This window comes from Gymnoscopelus braueri (genome assembly GCF_963280865.1).
Source record: "Gymnoscopelus braueri genome assembly, chromosome: 12".
NCBI classification, from domain to species: domain Eukaryota; kingdom Metazoa; phylum Chordata; class Actinopteri; order Myctophiformes; family Myctophidae; genus Gymnoscopelus; species Gymnoscopelus braueri.
Window position 1 is genome coordinate 12,502,375 of NC_137614.1, and position 20,265 is coordinate 12,522,639.

Below are 20,265 nucleotides of genomic sequence, written 5' to 3' on the forward strand. Positions count from 1 at the left end.
TAACTGATAGTAACAGCTGATAGTTAAACATCCGTGTAAAAAAACGTCGGGGTGTCTCCGGTGGTCTCATAAACATATACAGAGACAGTTGCTGGGAGGATCAACTCGGTCCACCCAGCCACGCTAACAGGACAGGGGTATAGGAAGTACAGAGCCTAAGTATTAAACACAAAGGTCATTCAATCTGCTGTTCAGTGGTGACTTCACATGTATGCAATCATATGTACACATTGTCTTTAATAATTGACCTAAATTTGGTATAATACAATTCACATATAGCACCGCGTGTACCCTTCCTGGGGCCCCAAGGAATTGTAGCACATAGTGTATGGGCGAATTGTTATTTGGATCTTATGGATCCAGCGGTCGTCTGGACTGGACAGGGTCACGGTCGGGGTCACCAGCTGATGTGCCGTGGCAGACCTGTCACTCTTGGTTCAATAAACCCTAAAGTCCAGTTTATAGACGACATACACAGAAATTACCGTTTACATGCGCAAGGCATCTTTATTGACAAACAAGGGAGATTCCCTCTATACTATGTGAATAAAAGAACAGCAAATTAATGATATTAAAACAATACGACCTGATATATCACGAAGGCAATTCGCTCCACATCTAAGTCTGCATGCAAACAAGCGTTCGGTTGAGCGCCTGGAGAATTCTGAAGTTCTTATCTATTACATTCAGTATATCAACGCTGTGGCTATCAAGGCCTGTCTTCTGACTGCACTCTATAAAGTAAAGGTTGACGGCCCAAGGTTCCACAATGGACCATCAGGGTGTATGGTGTTTCTTTTGAGTGTGATGTCTTTTACCCAGCTGTCCTATCTCTCTCTGTGTTGCTGCCAGACAGAACAGAGAGAAATGGCAGCATAATATATAGAGCAGGCCTTTAATTAGGAGTGAGTGAGACCAGGTGAGAACGGGAGGATCCATTCCATGGAAATAGGGGGAGGTTTACTGAATAATTAGGATCCTTGCCACATTTCTTGTGCAGGCTGCCAGTTAGGGCAAGGAAGTAAATGGTTCTGAAAACGGGTACTACACTCATTTTGTGAATTCATAATCTCAGACCCACTGTACCTATGTCTTGCCCAAATACTATAGTAATTCAATTTTACAGAGTGGCTCTGCAGGAGGCTAGCCGTCTATGAGGGTGTGTGTGTGCGTGTGTGTGTATGTGTGTTCAGAGCTAACCCCCAAACTGCTAGACCGATCAGCACCAAACTTTTTGTTTGTACATTGCCAGTATGTGTTTTTCTTTTACTTTTTGAAATATATATATTTTTTGTTCAAGGTTTATTTATTTTATATTTTCCCATACAGGTCAATTACATAAAGCATACAAAAACAGTGTATGTTACCCCTCCCACCCCCCCCCCCAAAGTTCCCGCTCCGAAAGAGCCACAACCCTGGGATCTTAGTGTACCATTAACACAAAAAGACAATACTTTTTTAAATAGTTTAACATTAATATGGGCTTGGAGTGGGCTGAAATCTTGCCCAAATGTGGAGTCATACGTCATACTGTAGGCATCGACGACTGACATCACAGGCTGGCCACATGAAGTCCGAGATCCACATTGGAGCCACCCTGTTCCCATGTGGATCCCGAGATCCCCAGGATTCAATTTTGTGATGATGGATAGTTGACCTTTTCCGAGACCGGAAGCTGTCCGTTCACAAAAATATATCTTAAAATATCTTTACATTAAAAAATGTTATTCCCATTTCTGCTAAGCAGCAAGCTATATATGCTTAGATGATTTTGATTTATATTTGGATAAATGCGCGCTTTTTCAGAGCTTCCATGCTCCAGACCGTATGACGGAAGTATTTGAAAATTGTGGGAGGCAACAGTCTGGCTCACGAGACTATTCAGACAGGTCAGTGCAGAGAGACAGGAAACCGAGGGCAGATACCTGCAAGACAATGGGGATGGGACCCGAAACTGGATCCTTGCACCCAGAAAGGAACACATGGTCCACCAACCACCTGAGCCACCAGTTCTTTTTTTTTGTGTCTTTTTTAAACAACATAGTAAGGTATTGTAGTGGGTAGATGGACATAATTCACACATGCTAGCGTCATACTACATTAGTGACCCCAATGCTCTTGAACGATTACAGTTACTCTCAGACATGGTCGACTAATGCAGTCTTGCTGAAATTGAGTTTGGGGAGCAACAAGCTGCAGCATTGTTCACCCAAGTTTAGGCTCAGTTCACACTGAGGGCAATCAGAGAGTTATCCACTTTGGCTGGGGTAGTGAGTTTGATTACAGGTCCCCCAGAACGTGACAAACGCACTACATTAAAGACTGTTTGGTCTAAGCATACCTGACAATTACTCTCGCTGCCCGGTCTTGGTGAGGCTAAACCCTCCGAATTAAACAACCACATGCCAGCACATTTAGGTGACTATCTAAACCTGTTTCTTCTTGAGGGAACTGTTCGTACAGCAATTTACCCCTGCGCCACGAGTACAATGGTGGCCAGTTTGGTGATGCCCTCTTGTGTGATGTCTCTAGTCTAGATAGTAATTTTTTGATTCAAATCATGGCCTCTCACACACCGTTAAGGAACACTCCCTGATGTTCTTAATCACCCTTGGTAACCACCTCATACAGACGCTTGTTGGTGAGTTACTTGTTTTGTAGATTTTTAGTACTGGAAGTAACATTCTGGCAGTGGTGGAAAGTAACTAAGTACATGTACTCAAGTAAAGTACTTTTTTGAGGTACTTTTACTTTACTGGAGTATTTCCAATTTGCAGTACTTTTACTTCTACTCCACTACATCTCAGAGGCAAATATTGTACTTTTACTCCACTACAATTATTTGAAAACTTTAGTTACTAGTTACTTTGTAGATTTTGCTGTGGCAATTTGAAAATAGCAGATCTACAAGCTCACAACGCGGCACAACATTTTCAAAGGATTTTTACATTTCATACATTTGAAAAGTTGTGAAATGGGACCTTCTGCATAACGAGTACTTTTACTTTTGGTACTTTAAGTACATTTTTATACCAATACTTATGTACTTTTTACTCAAGTGCATTTTGAATTCCGGACTTGTATTTGGAACAGAGTATTTCTACATTGCAGTATCGGTACTTTTACTAAGTAAAACATTTTAGTACTTTTTCCACCACTGCATTCTGGTGAAGCAACCATCAGGGACTTCTGCAGGCCAGTACGGTCCAGCATCCACGGGGGGAGGTTGGAGTTCCACACACTGGCCATGCCAGTCAGAGCCCTCCACTTTAAGGTCTTGCTCTGGTGTGATGACCCATGGTGAGTTTCAGCACAGTGCCTCCTGTTGTTGTTAGAGGTGGATGTCTGTGAGGATGTTGTAGGCGACGACCTCCGGTTTCTTGGCATTTAGCCCATGACTAACCTTCACTGTGGTCAAGAGCTCCTGTGCCTGCTCCATACGGTTTGGTGTTGAAATCGCTGTAGGCAACATTTTGGCAACGCATTGCCAAAAGAGATGCTTTTTTCTGCAAAGACATTTGGTGTAGAGGGAAAAATTAGCAGATCATAGCCTAGTATAGAGCCCTGTGGGACCCCGGTCCTGTATAGGGTTTAAGTATTTAACACCTTTTCATCAGTTAGATGTCTATCTAATTGTCTGTCTACTGCCTGCGAATATGTACTTGTTTTCCAAGAGGTTTTCAACCTTTGGTTTGTTTGATTTTGGCATTTTTGCAAACACACCCTTAGATCAACCTACTTCTCCACTACCAGAGTCTGACAAGAAAGACCGATCCCATTTTCACCTCTGTGCGTTCCGTATAAATATAGCCTTGGTGCTCATGCTAATTTGCTTCAGCACCAAGACTGGAAGGGGGTGGGAACCACTAACCTGCTCTGTGAGGAGGAAATATACCTTCCAGCAACTCCAAAGCTGGTCTGTTTACACACATCATCATGTGTATGTATTGTGTGTATACCTAAAATACTACAAACAAGGTCACAGTGGTTTGTTATTGTGGTTGTGGTTATTGTAAAAATAGTAAAACCACTACAACCACTGTGACCTTTTTTTTATTTTAGTTCCACACACAATATAAGATGTAGTTTAAACAGACCAGCTTTGGAGTTGCCTCAATTCCTCACTTTATAGTGCAGGCTATAGTGGCTTCCACCTGCTTTCTGCTAAAACTAATTAGCATGAGGACCGAAGCTATCTTTGTACTGAACGCACAGAGGGGACAGTGATATTGATCTTATCTAGTCAGACTCCATGTTGATTAAAAGTTGCATTTGCCAAAATGTTGGCGTGTTCCTTTAAAGTTGGGGGACTTTAAATGACTCAGCCAAGTTCTGAACACCCTGAGTAACTGAGACAATTTGCACTTGTTCTACAAGAGCCTTTCAATCTTTCCTTATAGGAAATTGGCTAAAAAATCTCACATTACAGTTGAAGGAATTGAACTCACATCTTTCAGCAAGGTATACTGAACACATTCATTTGTACATCGTTTTGTCTACCTCGAGCACACACTCAGACAAATTCCTATCACCATTTCATTGAAATGGTCATATATTATTGAATCTTGAATCTTAAGCCACTGGGGCCAAGATAATTAAGCTTTTCAAGCTTTCCTGTGGAAATTACATTTCAAAAATATACTGTACATCTAAGTTGTAACTTGAGCATCTTTATCTTGGTGCTTAACACATTGAGTGACACAAGTCCTTCTGCATCTCTGATTGTTGTCACCTTCTGTATGTGGCTATATCAAAATATACTGTCCTGAATAACAGGGCATGATCACACACACCCTGCACATAAAGCCTGAGCCACAGACCTCTTCTGCATTTCAGCTTGTCCCCTGAATGTTGGCTTCCAAAACTAACTTGGACTTGTATGGGAAAAGTGTATGGGGATTGAACACATAACCTCTGTGACCACTCATGCCTACCTGCCAGCCAGTTGCCCTGCTCATTCTCCTAGCTGTGATCTAGCGCTAACATTCAGCCATTCCCACTTCAGGTTTGATGTTTGTATTGGTCCTGCATGAGCACTTGATCCCACGCACCTGCGGTCATTGAATTGAAGCTGTGTGAGGGAAAGGGCTCTCATTTGCTCTTATTATAGGCATTTCGATCCATCCTGCATGAACATCTAACCTTTGCACAGTGGTTTTCTTTCTTTCCCATACATCCCTATCTCTCCCTTGTGCGATTTGGATTGGCTTTTGTCCAGAATGGTGCCCCATGGTTGTCAATTGTCCTCAATCACAGCTCATTACAGTTTGGCTTTCATTTATTGACAGTGAGGAGGGTTATATCATAAGTGTATGAGAAAGTTTGGGGGCTTTGTCATGGTCGTGAAAGCTACTGTCTATCTTTGGCGTATATGATTGTTGAGACCCTAGAGAAACTGTGACCCATTTCTGTCAAATAAATGCTAAATGTCCCATGTGTGTAATTTACCACTATGAAACTAGGAATGTTGAAAATAAAACACAGGAATATAACATTATCTACAATATACCGGTAGATAGATAGGGCTTACAGTTAAAAGTCAACATGTCAGATTGACACTGTGGCTGTTGTTTAGGTCTCCTTGCTGTGCTTTTAAATGAATACATTGTGAACCTTATTGGTCTGTTGTGGCCTATGTATTGCAGGAAGGGCTCCTAAGCCATTGCAACTAACATGCCCCCTGAGAGGGAGGCCAGCCCCAACTTGCCACACTACAATTTGCCTTTTGAAAAGGCGAGAGTTGGGAAAGAGGAGGCTAGAGATCTTGTCATGGCGCCCACTGGGTTCAGAGCTTGTGGTTAGAGTGCTGTAAAGACTGCCTTGTCTTAATGATTAATGGTAGGGAACTTGGAGGCAGGAGCGAGGGAGAGGCTTGTGTGGCAAGATTGTGCAACATGAATGCACAATATCGTAGAGTTTTCAATGAATCTAAAGCATGCCTTAATTTGATTACAGAATCATTCTCGTTTTTCTTTTTTCTTTTGGGATGTAATCCAGGACTCCTTAATCATAAACTACTACTGCTGCTAGAAAAAAATATCTAATTCTAATAAGCAATGAATGGGGTAAACATTACACAAGGGCCACAGTTTTCCCAAATGCATTTATTAAGCATGTATATGACATCTCAATTAATCAAGAACAGTATCAAAGACGTATTGTATCCTTTAATGGCTGTAACAAAAATATAACATCATTCAATATGAACATACTTTTGTGCATTTCACAGTTTAGCCATCTTACACAAATGATCTATTTACAGTACATAATCACAACATGAAATTTTGGCATGTTTTGATATATACAAACCAGCCGTTGCACAACCACTTATCTATTATCTGCCAATAGAAGAAAATACAAAATTGACTTACAGTATAGTATGATTTAAACATGCACCAACCATGCACAACAATACAAATGCAACAGTCATGAAACTACAGCAAAAAAGAACCACTTCTTATTTTATTGCTCAAATATTTTTGTGAAATGTCTTGTGCATGCTATTATGTGTAATCTAGGCAGCAAGTACAGCTACTGGAAGACGCACGGTCTTCAGTGGCCATGATTGAGTAAAAACAATTACATCTCTATGGTTGTTCTGTAATTAAAACAAGTTCATATAATCTAATTAAAAAGTTCAATGAATAGCAGAAGGGAAACCTGAGGGGATCTCAGTGCTGGATGTTAACCAGACTTCTGTTAGTCTTTTACAAATAAGAAAGGGTGGCTGTGTCAATGATATCCTGATGACTGTAAGAGGAGGGATGGGCATCACTGAACCCCAGGACCGGTTTTGAAATACCAGCTTGGTGATATTGACAACTATCTGTGCCAGTAGAGGATGACAGTGCACCATCTGCAACAGATGGGGGTAAACAGTTGAGATGGGACAAGTCCACATGGTTAACACAAATATATTGGCTGCTGTTGGTCTCACTTTGAGGACCAAGAGGCGAAGACATCTGATCACAGTCCACAAATTGCAGATTTGAGGAGTTGGAGGAGGAAGTTCTGACGAGGCATGCACCTGGGAACCTCAAGTGTCCAGCAGCACGTGAGCCCGGGCTGAGGGGGACGGCGTGTGGGACCCACTGGCATGGCCTACCAAGCCTTCTGTCCGTGTGCTCCCGCTTGTGTCTCATCCTGCGGTTCTGGAACCAGATCTTGACCTGCCGGTCGGTGAGCCGCAGCCCGGCGGCCATCTCTATCCTCCGAGGCCGGCACAGGTACGGGCTGAAGTGGAACTCCTTCTCCAGCTCCAGCAGTTGGCTGTTGGTGAAGGCTGTCCGCTCCCTCCTGCCGCCATCTCTCCCGACTCTGCCTGGGAGGAGACCCGCCTCCGGACCACCACCGACTGGTGCCAAAGGAAAAGTGCATTAGTGAAACGAGGACATAAAAAAGGGCAGTGTCAAATTAACTGATGAGTCTGTCATAAAAGATGTAAAACTCTTTGTAAGATTTTTCCAAGCAAGATCAAGTACCAGTAAGCCCAGTGTTAATCCCCTACCAATCACTCCTGCGATCAAGTGGACCCCTAAGCCTTTCCTGTGTATACAGTCATGCCTGAGACAGTGTACAAGACTCGCTGTCTATCCTGTCATGTGTTCGGGGGAAAGTTAGCTCCCGAAGAAACAGTCTGGGGGAAACATCTGACGCCACTACCGCTGGATGACAGCCCACATTAATCACAGCCACACACGGAAGCAGACCTGTCAAATCCCCATCTCAGTCACTTAAAAGGTACCTTGGGACCTCCACTGAAAATAACCACCATTAGAGATTCCATTTGACATGTATATGAGCAATACCAGCTCTCAGTTGATAACAATACAGCATACAGTTGTTAATGGAGATTAAATAAGGCCCAATTTCACATAAAGAGGCAACTGTTCTGCCGTTAGGGCTTGACTGTATAGCTATTTATGCAATTTGTTGGGTTTGTCTTATATATCATCATATAGGTGAGATGTTGATGAGGAAAAATATGAATTGCCATTGTAACTGACTCTGACATACACTATAATTGTAAAGGTGTGTTTGAAAGTAAAGCTTTGTGTTGCCTACATGCTATATTATCTGTCTTCAGTGCTGAATTACTGGGTGTAATAGGAAAATAAATAATTTTGCATCACAAAGTTAATATTTTGGTTTCCCAGATATAATATTCATATTCATATATGTATCCACCTCAGAGGGGAGTGAGAGTCTACACATTATGGTATGGAGAAAAATAATTTAACGATGGTTGTAGCATTAAATTAAGGTGACAGATTTAGGTTATTTTGATTTTTTACAGATTTTATGCCAGTACGGTAGCGTTTTGCTTGTTGTCTTAATGAAATTTGGCATCAAGTGTGAAAGATTTGGGAGAAGGGAGCTTTTGGATGAACCATTCTTGTTTTATCTCATTGTACTAATATTTTCTGATTAATAGCAACTTTTCACTTTGATAAATCACTTACACAGTAATAAAATAAAAATAAAAACCTATACATAAAAATGTCCCCTCCACGTTAATCCAACATTAATGTTAGAGAGTTACTTTGTAACTTGTGTATGGGATACTTGGTCCGCTCCTTTTTCCCCTCTACACCAAATCTCTTCACAGAAAAGAGCCGACCAACAAGCTCACAACCTAGCCTTTGTGACGGGACACGTTGTGAGCTTGTAGATCTGATATTTTCGCCAAATGTTCGCCCCCAGAACAGGGATGCTGCATGCTATAGTGTTCAAGTGGTTAACCTTGAACAGACACACCAAAAAAATCTGAATTACCTGATTGATTTGAGTCAGTTGTCCTTGGATTCATCCAGGGAAAGATTAATCCTGGACGGCAGATGGTGAATGGACTGCAGCTTGTGTTCCTGGTGTCCACCTTGTCCTTGCCATGCCCATGGTCCTGATCCAGAGATTCCAGTGGGCACCTAAACTGTTCATCCGGGTGGTTCAACCTGGAACTGACATGAACAGAAGAGGAGGTCATGTTTTGCTGGTTAAGTTGCATGACTGGGCCTCTTCCTCCACTGTAGTAGGCCATGTTCACTTTTGGCACCTGTCCAGAGCACAGAGTAAAATTGTTGCTGTGCAGCTGCAACTGGAAAGACTGCTGGGGGTCCATACACCAAGCTCATCAACACACCCAAAAAAATCAACAATTAATCCCTCAACAGTGGTGAAAAGCTATATAGGTTGTCTGTCTAATGTCCCCTCACAATTAAACTGAAAGCATACGTGCGTAAAGGGGAGGATGACTTGGAATAAACATGTGGAACATTTGAATAATATTTACCAGAAGGGTGCCATGGTCACGTGGTGCCATCCTCCAATGACTGCACTCTGGAGTTGCAAAATATTCTGCTGGCAACTTGAGGCGCCGGACGAGCTTTCTGTGATATTTTTTCAGACAAGCTTTTCTATATGCAGCGAGCACTGCTTCACCCTACGGATAAATAAAAAAAACACAAAAAAAACAATAGAATATGAATACTGGGGAACAACAGTTCTAATCAATATGCAATTTCTGAGAGGGTGAGAGAACGGCAGAAATGTGTTTAGGCTATGGGGAGAGAAATTGACAGAGGGTTGTGTGTGTGTGTGTGTGTGTGTGTGTGTGTGTGTGTGTGCGCGCGCGCCGCACCCGCGCGCTGCGTGCGTGTGTGAAAGAGAGAGAGGAGAGGAGAGGAGAGGAGAGGAGAGAGGAGAGAGAGCTCATAACCGACCGAGTGATTAGAAACTAACTTAGAGCTCATTTCACTCTGTAATTCTTTTTGACAGGACACTTTTTTAGAAGGAGCCGAGGCTTGAAACTTCCCCTTCCGAACTTGTGTGGTAGGTTACATCAAATAGCTAGTCTATAGTCCTATACATTGTGTCTGGTTGTCTTGTGTCTGAGCCTACATGCAATCTGTCTCAACAATTAATAGCCTAATTTGTTTGAATATTTTTTTTGAATGTCAGAAGGAAAAGCGTTGTGGGATGTTATATCACATTATTAAACATGCTGATAAATAATTATGTTCATTGTGCATTTTTTATTCATCCTAATTTCCCTGCTGTTCCTGTCGTCTGGTATTCTGGTCTCATACACGCTACCATTTATTTATTTATTTTTTGTTTTATTAAGACTAATCGATTATTTTTTAATTGCTAAGTGTGTGCAGCGCATTTATACCTGCTCATTTAAATCGAAGACCTTGCCTTCTGTTTACAGTATGCTAAAAGCTACCGCACTCAAAGTGTATAGCCTTCGACTTAATAGGATTCACTGGGAGTGGTCAGACAAAGGGTTGACAGTCATTGCCACACAAAGACAAAGGGGACAATCATTAAAGAATAGCAAAAAGGAATATACTGTATTTTTGCATTTATCATTACATCATGTGTATTGTGTTACATCATGCCTGTAGTGGGCTCTGTCGGGCAGTGATCAACAGTAGCCTTACCCCACAATTGTAAAAGCAAACCAAAGCAAAGTATTTTACATGGTTGGATGGACAAAGAGACAAAGAGAGCATTATGTAAAACCTCCTATGCGCCGGTTGTGTGTACAATGAGGTTCTCAAAAGGACAACTAATGTATCCGTGCGTAATACAATTAAAATGTGCATTTTACAACACAAACCATGGAAAATAAATAATAAATAATATTTGGTAACTATTTTTGTGCAGTCTGTACTCTTTATATACAGCGGCCGAGGCCTGTGTAGCACAATCACATTTTTCAAACAAATGTCCACTCACTTGGATTCCACAAGGCAGAACTCTACATCTAAACTGAAGGACTAGATCTAAACGAAGAAGCCGTCCAAAAAACAAGAGGATTCTGAAGAATGATGTTGGGTTCGTGGTACCATTATCAATCTATGCTGAAATCGGCTTTAGATGATATAGGTTTTTCGTCTGATGTTTCACACCACAGCAAGGCTGTCGAGAGAACCCTCTCTAAACGTCTCTCGGGGAGTGATGGATTATGCATTCAGGGTTGACTATTCCGTTTACACCACACTGTCACCAGAGGTTTCTACCTGAACCCTCCACGCTTGAAATGTTTCCATTAAACATGGAATGATTTGGTTTGGAGGTTTGTCCAATCAAAGGACATCGGTGGACACGCCCACTCTGCCGTGCGCCAAGGCTTTGTGGCTGCGTAATGATCCACATGGAATTGATTTTTGTTGTTATTTTTGGAGTGAATTTTGAATTAGAAAAAAACACATCCTGTAAAGGTTTAGTTTTTAGTTTTGAAGATCAAAATACATGAATGGTTATAGGCTTTAAAACGGAATAATAAACAACGCTGATGATATAATGTGGTGTTATTGGCCAAAGCGGGTATAGGCCTATCTATTTCTTAAGGGAAATAATGTTAGATAACATGGGCCTAAAAGTCACAAAGCTGTGCAAACGTTTACAAAATTGGAGATAGATCTAGATGTAATAGCATCTAATTGCATCCATTTATATTTCAAACTCCCAACCACGTTATATTATTATCATCATCATCATCTTCATCACCACCATCCTCCTCATATTTGCTTGTATACTGGGCTGCATTAGGCACCAGCCTTTAAGTTGAATGAAATGGAAGAAAGTAATTAAATTGGGTTTGTTTTCCTTGCCTCTAACCCTTGAACACACTCTCTGAATTGGAGATAGAATCTATGATATACTAGCTCAGCAAGACCATAATTTAGCTCCTCCGCGCCTCCACCACAATTCTCCGTGAACTCTGTATGAACCGCCTCGATGGCAATAAATCATTTTTCTCTCTCACACAAAAGCGCGCCGGTCGCTCTGGGTGTCAACCCTTTTACAATTCCTCCTTACCTTCTGCGCTCTCTAGGTTGCTGACACAAACAGCCAAAGAAACCATCGATAAACTCTTATTCCCCATACCAATAATCGATAGCGTAAACGCAAGAACTCAAGGCAATCTGTGCCACTAAAACAGACTTGGAGGACAATGTCGGAAAAGTTATAAAACGTCCTTGCAACAAGTTTGAAGCCTCTCTGCATCACTGCGCGCGCCAGCTTTCTGGCAACAAATTAGATATCTGTTAACCTTTTTAAACAAAAACCTGCATTAGTTTTCGGGGCTTCAACGAATGCATGGATCAGTTAATGTATTTCCATGGGACAGAGCTGGGCAGATAAGAGGAGACTGAGAGAGCCGGAGAGAGGACGTTAATGGGCAGAGGATGCTGTCGGTTAAAACGGTGCATACAAATGGCCCTGTCTTGGCAGAGCAAGGGGAAGATTTATGGGCTCAGTGCCCTATATTGCTGTAAACAATGCAGAGTGAAATGAAAGGACTGGAGTTTGCAGACTGCACTTCATACTTGAGGAAAAGACACGCATTGTCAACTTCCCAAACATGCCTGACTTTTGCATATAAGCATATGTAAGCATGTGAGCTATCCTTACATGTTGATGGGGCTGGATTATATTGATGTTGTGAGACTAGATATTGTCTGGGATTTTGGACATCGCAACATCGTGATATGACAACATTTATGTATTTTTCTGGATTTCATGATTTAATGCCCTATTTTATACTTTATACTAAAAAATAGTGATAATACTGTAGCAGATCTACAAGTTCACTCAGTGCTTATAGCATCAAGGTGCATTGTGTGCTTGAATCTGCTAAGCATCTGCTAAAAATAGACGATCTAAGCTTATACATCATATTGTGAGCTTGTAGATCTACTATTTTTTGCTATTTTTGAAAATGTTTGGGAAATATATATTTTTTAATTTTTGTCACAATGTCGGTATAAAGTTGGTCAAAAATATTGCAGATTTTATCCATATTGCCCAGCCCTATGTTGACCTGTTATTAATTTGAGCCTGCATGCTGGAGCTATATAGCCTATACTGTAGCTGTAGCATAAGCTTGAGGACACATAAAAACATAAATCCTAGTCTTTGAACCAATAAAGTGTCACACAGTAAAGGATGTGGCAGTATAACGTTCACTTCTCTGGTTCTACAAGAAAACTAAGCTCCAGTTTCCAGATATTTAGTGAGCTAGCAAGTTCAAAGGAAGATGGATTTCCATCTTTACAACTTCCTAGAATGGCACTAAGAGCAGCAAATACCAACACAAATGCTGTGGTTTTTAAGTAGTTTATGGTATTATAATTCAGCCTCTAGGAATCTTGACAAATTGGAAGTTAATAGTAGTTAGGAATGTCTTTGCGCACGCACGCACGCACTTTGCACACACACACACACACACACACACACACACACACACACACACACACACACACACACACACACACACACACACACACACACACACACACACACACACACACACACACACACACACACACACACACACACACAGATGTAACTGAGAATGACGGTTTAAATGCTGATATAAACTTTCACTCATGCCTGCAGACAGGGGAAGCCTCTATTAACCACAAGCACAGCATCAAGGGACTTATCAAATAGGGCTGGCAAGGCTGGTGTCACTCCACGGCTGCGGCTAGCCCCGCCCCCGGTCGGTGGGGTCAACATCTCCCTTCACTCTGAGGTTCCCTAATAGTAGCCTGCTAGTTGGTGCTCTTTCAGCAGTGTTTCGCCAAAATGGGAATGAATTGTTGTATGAAAACTGTTCCACGGCTTCTCACCATCGACGAGTTGAGAATAAAGGGGCTAAAATGGACAACGGACTAACTTTTCACCGCATTCCCAAATGGAAGCCAGCCAGGTCTCCCGACGTAACAAAGAGACGATGCATGGCTTGGTTGTCATTGATTGATTGAATATTTTATTAGGCAAAAAATGTAAAACAGCACAGTTACATTTAAAATACTTTGTCTAACAGGTCCGTTCATAAAAGTCCTTGCGGACTTTTATGTTTCCAATGAGGGCCTAAGTCACACCTCAGGATCCATGTAGAGAGAGTTATAGGCACTATACGCAACAAGTACCATATATTAAATGGTAGGGTACCCATCACTCTGATGCATACACCTAGCCTGGTTCCAAACAGGCTGATAATCAGGCTAGCATAAACCAGGAGTGGGCAGGACATGACAATCCTTGACAAAGTTGTCTGAGCGTCTGAAACTATTTTTAATAGTACCCTTCTGCATAGTAAAAGCAGACATGAGGTTATGCTCTGTAGATACATTATCTGTTCCCTTTTTATGTACATAGTAACCTGTACATGTTTTCAAATAAAATACATAGTCTTTCTACATAAAATGATTATATGCAAATAGAACGGCATTCTTTCACATGGCTAAAATGCATAGGCCATTATATTATTATGCAGTGCTTTCATTCAATGCAAATATAACCGAATCCTGATGATGATGATGGCTCAAGTCACCAGTTGCCTGACCTGTTAATGATCACATTATAATATGGATGGGCAGAGACCATTTTACTCCTCTTTGAGCCTGATGAGGTTCCTTTTTTATACACATAGTATATCCTGTAAATGTACCTTGTTTTCAAATAAAAGACACCTTCATGTGACGTTGACTTACAGTGGTTACTTTGTAGATTTAGATTATTATTACAAAACATACAGTAACCACTTCAGCCCATACATTTCGGCCATTTGAAAATAGCCGATCTACAAGCATTGTGAGCTTGTAGATCTGCTATTTTCAAATTATTATACATTTTATACATTTGAAAGTGTGTTTTTGCAGTTGGCTTTTAACATTGTTGATGTCATTCTTTGTATGTGCCGCTGTGTGTACAAGCTATATAGTAGTGTACCCTGTTGGATGGGTCTGTAGACTGGTAGTGACCCAACCAACATGGTGAATCTTGGCCACGCCCCCCAAATCACTCCCCCACCCAAGCGAACTTTGCCAGCCCTATTGGCATGCAACTGGTGTGCACATGCAGTAAAACAAATCCGGAGTGTTAATTTGACTGAGAAAGTGTAAAAAAGGTTCATTTGGGTCCACTTTTTCCTCTAAAAGGGTGATTTATACTGTGCCAGTGTCGCGCCAAAAATAGCTGATGTACAAGTTCACAAGGCATTGCAGTGCAATGGGTTGGGAGATTGTAGATCGGCTATTTTCGGTGCGTGACATCATGGCACCATTGGCACGCAACCAAGGCTCAAACTTAAGAGTTAAATTAACACTTTGTGTGTGTGTGTGTGTGTGTGTGTGTGTGTGTGTGTGTGTGTGTGTGTGTGTGTGTGTGTGTGTGTGTGTGTGTGTGTGTGTGTGTGTGTGTGTGTGTGTGTGTGTGTGAGAGAGAGAGAGAGAGCAAAATAAGAACCAGGATCACTTTGGTGAACTAATCAAGTAAATTACTTAACCACATTAAACTATAAATGATGAATTGACAACGGTAATGTGGTCATAATATAATCATAAAAGTTATTAAATGCATTCAACGACTCTCTCTCTTTGCCATCAACGAGGCTTCCAATGAATGAAGAAGAGTGTAATTTCAAGGTCCTGAGCGATGCAGCAAACAGGCCCATGAAATATTTCTCATATATGCGTTACGGTGACAGCGTATTAAAGGCATGTTTGTCAAAGTAATCATTTCCTAATTTTATTTTATTTAAGAGTCTACTGTATTAGGTTTTCAAATTGCCCAACGTCACTGATGCGACGTAAAAATAATAATAATAATAATTGTATTTCTCATATTAACAAGTGAATCATATTAACATGCATGGTATTGTTAGAGTTGGCATTGTTTTAAAGTTAATTTTGCAACATTACAGTTTGCAAACAGGCTCTCGTCTCGAGATCTCTCCCTCTTTGAGTTTTCTTTCTTTCTTTCTAGAATTGTTTCTTTCTGTATGGCGGAGAGAGAGGACAGAGAGAGAGAGGGAGAGAGAGAGAGGGGCGAGAGAGAGGGAGAGGGAGAGAGAGAGAGAGAGAGAGAGAGAGAGAGAGAGAGAGAGAGAGAGAGAGAGAGAGAGAGAGAGAGAGAGAGAGAGAGAGAGAGAGAGAGTACATCTGCTCCCTTGGGTGAGCCGATGGGAGCAGAGATTTACGGATTTATGACACACCCACCTCTGGTCAATGCGAGAGGAGAGAGCCTCTCTGTCCCTGGAAAATAGCAGCGTGACCCCTGTTTCAACTCTGCGCCTTTATGCAACTGCCATGACTGCCGTTTAAACACTACACACCATAACAATACTCTAGTCTCCGACGTTACACACACGACTACACCAAAGAGACACTCACCTGAAAAACAAATGGAAAATATTTTACTTTACCAACAATATGCCAGGTAATAAACTATAGCACCATCACAATAGTCGATAATTTTTTGGTTAGCATTTGGTCTTGTGCAAACAATTTGATGTGTTTGTGTAAAGTTTTTTTTTTTTTATGTCTTCCAAGTGAGATTCCTTGCCAGAGGCGACTATAAATCAACGTGAGCCTGCAGGAGTGGAATGTGAGCTGCAGAGAATCGTATGAGATTAAAAACCATCTCAAATCAAAGACGAGACGAGCGGAGGAACATGCAATCTGATTTACTGTGTTCCCTAATGTTAAACAACGAACTTCAAACAAAACGCAATACATTTTTCTGGACGGTGCTAATAATACGACTACTAAAAGCTATTTCTGACAACTCTAAGTCAAAGTAATGGTCTATGTTAGCTTATAGATAGTAGACCAAAATAAATTGCAATCAATTTGTTTTATTTTTTTCTTAAAAGGAGGGGAAGGTAAAGTCACGAATTAACGAAAGATAATGAATTTGTATAAAGATGGTATATGAGATGTTTTCATGTAGGAACCTATTGCCAATTATCCTCAAATGTGGCTGTACTTTTGTGGAGAATGTTTTGTTAATAGATCAGTTTATAGCTTAGTGAAGCATGCGGAAACATCCCTAACTAGCATGTTTATGGAGTGACGCCTTAAAGTAAACTGACGAAGGTGATACTGAGAGCGCTGGTCTGTTCAATGTGTTTACATATTAGAAAAGTTTCCACTGCGTGGACCAGGCTAGAAGCCGTGCGTAATAGCCCAGTGTTTAGGCCTAATAAGAAAACACAAAAGAGTTATTTTAGGGCCGAGCAATATTATAGGCATAAATGAATGTTTGTTTTCCCAAGTTTTAGAACTTACATATTCAATGTCGGCTTATGCTTAAAATTGGCTTTTGGAGAAAAAAGATTTTAAAGGTATGCAAAATGTTCGGAATTTATATATATATATATATATATATATATATATATATATATATATATATATATATATATATATATATATATATGTTAATATATATATGTTAATATATATATATATATATATATATATATATATATATATATATATATATATATATATATATATATATATATATATATATATATATATATATATGTTAATATATATATATATATATATATATATATATATATATATATATATATATATATATATATATATATATATATATATATGTTAAGTTGTTAGTATATATAATCTAACTCTGATTAAACACTCAGGAAGTGGCTGTTTATATATAATATTATAGTTATAGCTGTGACTGCATGGTAGAATCTGAAGTGTTAATTTAAAAAAAATGCACTCAGTTAAATTATCACTGTGAAATAGACCCTTATGGGTCCATTTTACACTCTCGGAGTTAAATGTACACTGCAGATTTTGTTGTGTGATCTGATTCGTCAGTTTTACAATGCAGGCTATATGCCACCACCCTATCAGTGCTCTAAAGAAAACATTCTGTCCAGTCTTGCTGTCCATATAAAAGCAAAGCAGTGCCACGTGGAGCCGGCCATGTCTGGTCATGCCTATTCAAACCCAAGAAGTCATGAAATGGATATGGGTGATGCTGGGCTACAAAGTGTTGTCCAGCTCAGCGTGTGAGGTTAAACACTTAAGCCCTGTTTTATACTTCGCCGTAGACGATGTCGCGTGAAAATAGTTAAAATGACAACCAATAACACCCTGTTCTGAACTTTTTCAGTTCAGAACAGCATTTTAAGAATTTTTGAACATTTTGAAGCATAAAAAAACGTAGAATGCCCAAAATAGGGGTAGCAGGAAGAGTGGGCACTAAAGAAAAGTGGGCACCTCAATATAAAATTGGCTATTTTTCCCAAAATGTTAAAAAATAAAATATTTAGAAAATGGCCTTTAAGTAATGTAAAGTATACATGATTAGAACATGCTTGAACATTCGGCCTATAGGCCTAATATTTCTTCAATTGGAACAAATTGCTACAAAACCTGTATATCCAGACATTTTGGGGCATAAACAAGAAGTTGAAGAATAAAATTAAGTTTGATAATGATGTACCATGCATGTTCACATCATGTAGCTTACACTTTACATTACTTAGGACCATTTTTCAAATATATATATATTTGTTAAACATTTTGGGCAAGATCAAGGTGCCCACTCTTCTTCCAACGCTATGTTGAAAGTGGTTAAGAGCAATACTTGTTCGTCGTGTAAATCAAGACCAACTTGTATTAATTCAAGCAATAGTTCTTCCATAGCTATCGTTTTAAGGAAATACCATATTCAACCAAATAAGAATATGCCAACAATCCTCTTAGATTTCGGTTTGATCTAATGTTTTTCTAATAATGATTGTATTACTTTTCTATACATAATGTATAGCTTTGGCTGGTCATAATGACTAAATGATGTTGACCAACAGTGACAAACACACACACACACACACACACACACACACACACACACACACACACACACACACACACACACACACACACACACACACACACACACACACACACACACACACACACACACACACACACACAGTATTGTTACGGAGGCGTCGAGTTAAGTGCAGAACGTGTGTGTGTTTATATAGGGGAGATTCCAGGGGGAGATAACATGGTCAGACAGACTCAGACTAAAACCTACATAACTTAGCCTATAGCAAAGTTCAAACTTGCCGGCCTTTCTAGACACGTGCAGTAACGGGTGTGCTGGTCTGAGACCATTCTCTTCTGGAGTCAAGAGTCAAGACAAGCCCTGAGTCCCTGAACTCAGTTTTAGGGATTTTACGCAAATTGTCCCTGGAGTTTGCTTATAGGCTTTTTCAAATGTGAGTGGAATTATTATTAAAAGCAGATTTTACACAAGTTATTTTTTTCCCTTCAAGCTGAATTTGATATATAGCCTATTTAGCAGGAAATTGAAAAATTCACAAGCTACTTTTTAGATTGCAATGCCTATAACACCCATCCACTGAGCAGTGACTGAAAAGTTCCAACTTCCGTGAACTTCAAACTAAAGCTGGATTCAGAATATTTCAGAACACTGCTTGCTTAGGCCACATGTTTTGAATGCACTATCTGAAAAAAATAAGTAAATTGTGCTACAGTAAAATCCTAAGAGTTACGAGTAGGCCTATACAAATGTAACCAAATGGACCCTTGAGCATTTGGTTACATTTGTATACTCTTGAAGTTAAAGTAACTCTCTCAGGATTTTTACTGTCTCGTCTACTGTCTCCCATTACACGAGATAGCATTAGCTCTCGCGTTACCACACAACCACCCTATTTTGGAAGTCCTGCAGATTTGTATAGGATGTCCTACAACAACAAGGATAAAGGGCGCGCTTGAGAAGAAGGGGACACACAGTCCGAGAGGTTCGCCGGCTCTCTCTCTCTCGGGTCACAATACGAAGAGTAACAATAGGGAGCAACACATTCAGAGATGCCCTTCCACAGGCCTCTCTCTACGGGCGCACAGCGGCAAAACCCACAAAGAAAGCGGAGGCCAAGGGGGAGCAACGAGGGTTACACACAGAAGGTACACGCACACGAGAGCCCGTCAGGTCACAGGGTTGGAAAGGTCGGCCATCCAGACTGAAATAAGCCTAATGGGACAGAATAACGTGTCCTCGAGGTGAACTCGGCCTTCTTGCAGCTCGCCCCAAACTTCAATAAAGTACCTTTTCAGCCTCGCGACATGGAGGCGACAGGGCCTAGAAAGAGATTGGAGGGATGCTGCGACCGAGGCGGCCACATTAATTTCTCTAATCTGTCCGGCAGCATAAAGGCTTCTGAATTCATTTTTCAGCGCCCCGTCTGAGAGCCCCATTCTAACGCCACTCCAGAGGCACGTCCATATAAACAAAAAGGAAAATGCTGCTTAAAGTTTTAGCAAGAGGCTAAATTCCAAGTCCATTTAAACTCAAATAGATTTCGAAACTGCGGCATGGCTTTTGTCTGGTACATAATATTTGTGCGCATCAAAAATTGTTTGTTGTCATTAGAATTATATTGCAGCATAG

At 40.5% G+C, this 20,265-nt stretch overlaps 1 protein-coding gene across 2 annotated transcripts in view; it reads right to left on the reverse strand.

Moving 5' to 3' along the window:
• Window positions 1–6,179: 6,179 nt before the first annotated feature.
• LOC308097471 (homeobox protein Hox-A2b-like) overlaps window positions 6,180–20,265 on the reverse strand; it is a 41,435-nt gene continuing 27,349 nt past the window's right edge. For both annotated transcript variants that reach the window (XM_080445242.1, XM_080445241.1), the window contains 3 exons: window positions 9,290–9,439; window positions 8,776–8,957; window positions 6,180–7,354 (listed from right to left, as the gene is read on the reverse strand). In XM_080445242.1, coding sequence (XP_080301368.1) covers window positions 6,708–7,354; window positions 8,776–8,957; window positions 9,290–9,303 — 843 coding nt within the window. In that variant the 5' untranslated portion in view covers window positions 9,304–9,439 and the 3' untranslated portion in view covers window positions 6,180–6,707. The remainder of the gene's footprint in view (window positions 7,355–8,775; window positions 8,958–9,289; window positions 9,440–20,265) is intronic.